The 8,302-nt window shown below is 31.0% G+C and overlaps 1 protein-coding gene across 1 annotated transcript; it reads left to right on the top strand.

Annotated features, from left to right (window-relative positions):
* Nucleotides 1-1,254: 1,254 nt before the first annotated feature.
* Nucleotides 1,255-3,977, top strand: LOC112705096 (uncharacterized). Its single transcript, XM_025755953.1, has 6 exons — nt 1,255-1,755; nt 2,426-2,430; nt 2,512-3,020; nt 3,100-3,221; nt 3,738-3,803; nt 3,909-3,977. Exons 1-6 carry the CDS (start codon nt 1,255-1,257, stop codon nt 3,975-3,977), a joined length of 1,272 nt encoding a protein of 423 aa, XP_025611738.1.
* The last annotated feature ends 4,325 nt before the right edge of the window (nt 3,978-8,302 follow it).

Genomic DNA, 8,302 nt, shown 5'->3' on the forward strand with positions numbered 1-8,302 from the left:
AGGCTTTTGACTTGGAGAGGGGGCTGTACCTTATAAAAGGAGATTTGGAAATTAATCATTTGCGTGGGAATAAACAGATGAATCAGGAGACTGATGAGTTTTATCTATATTTCGATCACCTGATAATGGTTACTCCACTAGAGGACATCAATTTGGACTTTGATGCTGATGCAGATGTTGAAGAGGAGTCTAGTGATGATAGGTATGAAACGACAGGGGATGAACCATATAGACCACTCAACAGGATTTGAGGATGAAGATAGTGACTCAGATTGTTTGATTGTGAAGAGAAATACTAGAAAAGTTGGCAAAAAAAAGAGGATGGTATAGGAAAGAAGATTTCACAGAGGAATATAAGTGCAAGAAGGAAGGCTTCAATAGAGAATCAGACAAACACTAATGGGGCTACTGGTTTTGGATCAAAGTATGCAGGCCCAAACAAGTCTAGGGCTGCTGATGCTGCTAGGCCCAACACTAGGACTCCAAATAATGCTGGACAAAAAGTTCATGGGTCAACCTCATCTAGCCCAACTGCAAATGGGCCAAAAACTGTTAGAACAAGGGCTGGATTGCCAAATTCTGGGGCTGCCAGTGCTGCTGATCTTACCAACAGTAGTGGTGAAGATGAGGCTGCAAAAAATATTGAAGAAGAAGATCCAATTTTTGAGTATGAATCAGAGACATTATTGACTCTGAAAAGCTCAGAAGATGAGAGAGATAGGTATGAATTCCCTCAATTTAATGAAGGTGTTGGATTTGGGGAGGCAAACTTTGAGTTGGGAATGGAGTTTGCCACAATTGAAAGTTTTAAGAATGCTCTTAAGGATCATGTAATTTTTTAGGACAGAAAAATTAGGTACATAAAGAATGATCAAAGGAGGGTTAGATGCGATTGTGAACATAGGGTGGAGAGGATTAAAAAGCCAAGAAAGCCAAAGGGGGGCAATACATCTTCTACTCGGCTTCAAATGAGCAAGGTAATGCTTCTGATGAGAATGAAGGAGATGTGAATGACGGTGATGCCAATGTGAATGAAGCTGCTGTGACAGAAGAGACTGTCACAACTAAATTGAGGCTACCAAGTTGAATCCTTGTCCATGGCTAATTTACTGTGCATGGAATAATCAGCTTAAGAGTTACCAAATCAAGACTTATACTCCTCATCACACTTGTGCTAGAAAATTTGGAAGCAACATGACAGATTAGAAGTGGGTGGCCAAGAAGCTGGAGAAGAGACTCCGAACTCAGCCTCACATGACCCTGAGTGAGGCTTATGAGCACATCAAGATCGACTACAACGTTATGATTAATGGGAAGATGGTATATAAGGCCCTCAAGGAAGCAAGGGAGCGTGTGATTGGCAACGAGAGAGCACAATACAGCAAATTGAAGGACTATCTGTCAGAAATACATAGGAGTAACCCATGGAGCTCCACCATTCTCGATGTGACACCAATCCTTCAGTCCCTTCCACTGTTTAACAGGCTATACATCTCTCCAGATGCATGTAAAAGGGGTTTTAAAACTGGGTGTAGAAAATTAATCGGTCTTGATAGTTGTTTCTTGAAGGGATACTTTGGGGGCCAGCTATTGTCCGCTGTAAGTCAAGATGCAAATAATCACTTCTATGTGATAGCATTCGCTGTTGTTGATAATGAAACGAAGGAGAGTTGGAAGTGGTTCCTCATCTTGTTACAAGAAGATCTTGGAGATCAAGACATTCATGAGTGGAATTTTATCTCGGACCAACAAAAGGTATTCTTTTAATTTAGTTGTTTTCGGATTGATGTATAAATTAATTTAGTTGTGATTATTTATCTTATTTGATGATTATATACTAACAAGCACTTTGTTGGAGAATGGGAAGCTATATATTTAATATGTGGCTTTTACTTTCATTTAAAAATGAGCACAAATCTAATAACTGGCAGAGACATAAACTTCAATAGATTCTGTATAGAAATGTTCAATATATGCATATCAAAAAAACAATTATTAGACACTTTGACTATATTCTTAAACCAAATATTATTAAATGCTTTCTTCTTGTAACTCTAGAAGTTTAATACACTAACTATATTGGAAACTAACAAAAAACAATTATTTAGTTAATATCTTAGTCAGTGTATAAAATTCTTTAAATAACCATGTTTGCACTTCTTGCTCTGCACTATTTTTTAGTTAACATTATTAGTTCAATTTAGTTGCTGATTATGATACTTTTACTTTCATTTGATTGGACTATTTTGAGATATATTGTATGAACGACTTATAAGGTATTTAATAACAGATGTCTTCGAGCTAATTATTCTAGTGATGTTATCAATATCTTGCTTATTAGGGATTGTTGCTTGTTATAACAATTCAATTGAATTTTATTGCCTACTATTTCCAATTTAATTTGTGTTTATTTACTTGTTCTTAGGGATTGTTTCGTGCACTAAAGGAGGTGATGTCGCACGCTCATCACCGAAATTGTGTCAGGCATATTTGAAAAAATTTTACAAATAGATACAAGGACAAGCAAGTCAAGAATGTTGTATGGGAATGTGCTAAATGTACCACTGATGCTAAATTCCAAGCAAGTATAAAGAAGTTGAAAAGGATCAACGAAGAAGCATGGAGTTACCTAGAAAAATTTGAGCCTGCTTGCTGGACCAAAGCTCACTTCAGTCACGGGCCAAAGTGTGACAACCTCACCAATAACATGTTTGAGGTTTGGAACGAAAAAATGGTGAACTACCGGTCAAAATCAATTCTTACAATGTGTGAGGAACTTTGGTGCTATATCATGCGACGGATGACCAAGTACAAACAAGTATTGGAGACACACATCGGAACTGAGATCGCACCTACTCAACAGAAAAGTCTTGATGACATTATGAAGGATATTAGATATTGGCGGCTAGTTTGGGTTGGTGATGATGAAAGGAGAGTCTTCGAGGTTCAACAAGGCTCCAAGAAGCTTTCTATCAACCTGTCTACAAACAAATATACATGCAAGACTTGGCAATTAACTGGTATACTCACTAAACTATGTTAGTTAGTTTACAGTTGTTAAATTACACTTGTATGTTGCTAAATACATTGTAATTGTAGGTCTTCCTTGCGTTCATGCACTTGCTACCATAGCTAGAAGGGGTGACAGACCTGAGACATATGTCCACCCTCTGCTTAAGATTGGGCCAGCAATAGCAACATACCAACATTGCATACAACTTGTTAATTCTGAGAAATATTGGGAGAAGACAAATTATTTGAAACTAATTCTCCCAATATTTCCCAGTTAGCAGACATGTCAAGAGAAGAAGAAAAGAGTCATCTGAGACTGAAGTGAGCAAAACTGACAGCAACAAAGTTAAGAAGACATTTTGGGTTACTTGTAGCAAGTGTGGAGAGGTTGGCCATAATTAAAAGACTTGCAAATGACCTCTAACAGCAACAACTAGACGTCCAACTAATCTAAATAGAAGAAAGACAAAGGCTGGTACAAATCTTGGAACATCAAACCAACCTGCAGAGGAGATGCATGTCTCACAATCAGCACCCCAAGTGCAGATAAACCACCATAAATAATGTACTAATTGTTGATCGTAAGGACTAAATTGGGTTTTTAATGCTTCTATAAAGACTTAGTTGGATATTTTAAAAATCATTGAGACTTATATGTTTTTTTTTTTTAAATTCCACAAGGACTGACTTGAAGTTTTATTTGACTAATTTTTTCATTATTTTAGAATGTGGTTGATCATCCTAATCCAACTCAGTCCGCAGCTAATGCACCAGGTTCTGTGTCTAGTATGGTGAGTAAAATTGGATGTAAAGATCTGTAATTTGTGTTACTACACTTTTAGATTTGCTTCCATAACTTTGTTTACTCTTTGTATATGCTATCTTCTTTATCACAGGGTGCAGCAAATTCTGGAGCAACAACTCCCCAAAGTGCAAGGGCCAAGAAGTCTATCATTGGACCATAATATCCTGCACCAGTCCAGTCTAGCACTCCACCTCCTATTCCACCACCTAGACCAAGTCAATGCATCTCGGCAGAAACAATTGCAGCGGCAAGTAAGAGTACTACATCAAGGATGTTCCAGTTTATTCCAAATCTTGGTTCAAGCATCCGAGACAGAAGTGATTGAAGACAAATGATTATGCTTTTTTATGTAATAGTTTGGTTTGTATTTTGGTAATGAGCTTTCAAGTTGATGGACCTAAACTTGAAATACTCTTAATTTAGAGATTGATGTGAGGTTAGTGTGGATGAAACTTTTTTTGTGGATTATGTTTTGGCTCATGTATGGCCGAATTCTGACTTTAGTTTAAGTTGCTACTGTGACAGTTATGTTATTTTTATTAGGTCGAATCTGTGATTTGCATCCTATGTTTTGAAGTTGCTATTTGACATCAAAGCAATATATTGCTGTTATAAGTAATGTTGCTGTTATTTTTTTCATTATTCATTTCAATCTACGTATTAGTGAACTTATAAGTAATGGTGCTGTTGTTTTTTTATTTTCCATTATTCATTTGACTACATGACATAGCAATATAATTTTGTGTTTGGGTCATCAACCAAACAATATTGGAAGAAAACTTTTAAGCTAATATATTGCATAAATTTTCTTCTTCTCACAAGCATTTAGATCACAAAAAAGCATATAAATTTGTATACAAGTTTTAGTGAACTCTTAATACTAACATATAACTTACAAAATAGCTATTGTAACTAACAAAATCAACACTAATACTGCAAAGAATATGATAACAAGTACTACGTTCATACATTTGCTCTTGTCCTCAGCTTTTGGGACTACATTTTTCTGAATCTCTAACAAATCAATTCTATTTTGCAATTTCATTAGTCTGTGTTCCAAATCAGCATCATTGATATCATACATGGGTGAAATATTAGCAACAATCTCACCACCACCCATGGTAACATTCTTCACCGAATCATCATTCTTCAACTTAATGTCAAAAATCTTGTCAATCCATGCAAAGAACTTGTAATGAGATAACTTTTCCTACTCATCGCATAAACACAAGTCTTCAACACAATTCTTATAGAATGTAAATTATTCGAAATCCTACAATTGTTTACCTTATATAGTGGGCATCCAACAAACAGTCTATCCGAATTTTCACGAGTCCTTAAAGTAGAGATTATTACATACAAACCGCATAGGCATTTTGGGTGTTGCCTTTTGGGATTTCAACTTTGCTTAGGCTGCTAATGTCACTGTCTCCGATACCGCTGCAACTATAGACACCGTCGAGTCTCCCATCACGGCGATTCGAAGACGACGAGCTTCCTTTGCTTGGTGTCATTGTAGGTGCTGATAAACTAGGGTTCCAAAAGCTTCAACGAAAAAGACGTTTCTGTTTGAGTAGAGAGGGGTTGAGGTAGAAGAGAAGAAGCGCGACCTTGTGTCTCCCACTAAAATGCAACGTTTAATGCCAAGTCTTAAACAACGCTATTTTCATAAGGTGGTTGGGGACTAATTTTTTCTTCTATGATACGTGTACATGTTGCTAGACACGCTGGTAAGTAACCATGTCACTTTAGCTTTTTCCGATAGCATAAAACGGAAAAATAGGTCTAGGAATTATTTTGGCTGCTGAAGAGAAACCATAAAAACTAATTTGTGCATTAATTTTTTTCGGGGACTAAAACATTTAATTTTAAAATTTTCGAAAATTAATTTAAATAATTATTCTTATCTTTTTATCTCTTTAAAGTAATTTATAAAAAAATAATAAATTCAGAATTTTATTTATGTTCTCAGTTGAGTCAAATATAAAGAATATTTTAAACGAATCCAAACATTTAATATTAATGAGCGTGTGTCAGTCATTGAAAAGTTTGAGAATGGTTTCTTTTGCCTTTAATGGATTATTTCAAATCAGAAATGTTTAAGGGTAAAAAACAAAATAGCCAAAACAAGCTAAAATTATTGGAAAGTTATCACGTATTCCTGTGTATGAATGCGAAATTTTATGTTTTTGTGTACTATCAAGTTTTCAGTAATATTTTTGTCTTCTAGCGAATTTTAGAATTACCATATTAACCTTTGAAGTAAATATAAAATTATTCAATTAGTCAGTTAAAAATAGTTCACACTCTAAATATTTGTGGCTTAATTAATGGTCTAGTTTTTGACTCAGTCAAAGTATATAAGAGTAACTAAATAGGTGATGGAACGGCTTCTCATTTGCAATACACAGTATTTAAAAATATTTTGATTTTTATGTAAATTTAAAAACAATTATTTTACATATTAATATTATTATAGAGCAATAACTAAATATGTTAAAAAACTAAGGCTGATAAAATTAAACAATTTGTTAATAGAAAGAAAATTAAGTATAATTAGAGTAGATATTTATACAATATACAAAAGAAATTCTATTTAATCTATATTTATAAAATCTTTTAAGTTTATTCTTTATTAATTTATTTAATTTGTATTAATTTTATTTTATTACAAAAATATTCTTGAATAATTATTGGAGATAAAAGATAAAAAAATATAATTATAAAAAAATGGTGTTAAAATTTAAATATGACTATATATATATTTCTCAAAATTATTTTTTTTTGTACTTTTTTTCTTTATTTGTCTTGTTAGTTTAATATTATGTTATTGTTTTAAATTATAGAGTAAAGTATCGTTTTTGTCCCTAATGTTTGGGGTAAGTTCTAAAGTTGTCCCTAACATTTCAATCGTTCTATTTAAGTTCCTAATATTTTAAAATTGACTCAATGTTGTCCTATCGTTAGGGATCCGTTAACAGAATTGATGGCGGGACAAAATTGAGATGATTTTAAAACGTTAGGACTTAAATAGGACGAAAACGTTGGGGACAAAAACGATACATAAAAATAAATTTTAATTTAATTTTATCTTTCAATAATATTAATTTTTTACTGTACATAGTATTCAATTATTTTTTAATTACATCTAAGTAAATTACACTTAATCACATTATTTTTATTTTAAATAAATTTATTTTTTTATAATTTTAAAGAATTTTGATACATTAAAGACAAAAAGATATAATTTATATTTTATTGTATATATATTATTATTATTTTCTGCAAATTTATATACTAGTCATTTTACAAACATTTCATGATAAGTAACATCTTTAAAAGTAAAATTATAAAAAAATTAATTTATTTAGAATGAAAGTAATATGATTAAGTGTAATTTACTTAAATGTGATTAAAAAATAATTGAATACTATGTATAGTAAAAAATTGATATTATTGAAAGATTAAATTAAAATCTATTTCTATGTATCGTTTTTGTCCCCAATGTTTTCGTCCTATTTAAGTCCCTAACGTTTCAAAATCGTCTCAATTTTGTCCCGTCGTCAATTCTGTTAACGGATCCTTAACAGCAGGACAACATTGAGTCAATTTTAAAATGTTAGGGATTTAAATAGGATGATTGAAACGTTAGAGACAACTTTAAAATTTTCCCCAAACATTAGAATAACAACAATACTTTACTCTAAATTATAATATGAAATTAAGTGCTGTCTTTTTTAAAAGTAATATTTAAACTATATTCTCTTATTACGTTGTTTTAGTTCTTTTGTATTTTTAAATTTGTTAATTTTTTTATATATTTCTTGTTACTTATTAGTATATCCATATATATGACTATGAGAGATTATAGGGTATCAACAATTTTTAGTATTTTTTATTATTTAATCAGTATAATTATTAAATTATTTTTAATAAATAAATTTTATTAATTTATGTATATAAATTCTAAAAAATATAAATACAAATGATATTAATTTATGTGTGCAAAATTCTAATAAATAAGAAAAAAAATATTCCAATTTTAGTTATTTTATTTATAATTATGCTATTGTATAATGTAACATGGTGATTTTATTAATTATATATAAAATTTTAATATAGGTTATATCTTTTTAAAAATTATCAAAATATATTTATAAAATAAATAATATATCTTTAATAATTATTTAAAAACATCTATGCAACAAACATCATATCCATATATATGAGAAATGATAATACCACTCTCAAATTAATAAGTAATAACACTACTTTTTTTAATTATATTTTTTTATTTTATCTTTTTTTAAATATATCTCCGATAATTATTCAAGAATATTTATATAATAAAATAAAATTAATACAAATTAAATAAATTAATAAATAATAAAATTTTAAAATTTTAAAATATGAATTGAATATATTTTTTGAGAATCAGATAAAGATCCCTAAAACGTTTTTTTTTAAGATGTTTTTCAGTAATTA

This window comes from Arachis hypogaea, chromosome 8 (genome assembly GCF_003086295.3).
Source record: "Arachis hypogaea cultivar Tifrunner chromosome 8, arahy.Tifrunner.gnm2.J5K5, whole genome shotgun sequence".
In the NCBI taxonomy this organism is placed as follows: Eukaryota; Viridiplantae; Streptophyta; class Magnoliopsida; order Fabales; family Fabaceae; genus Arachis; species Arachis hypogaea.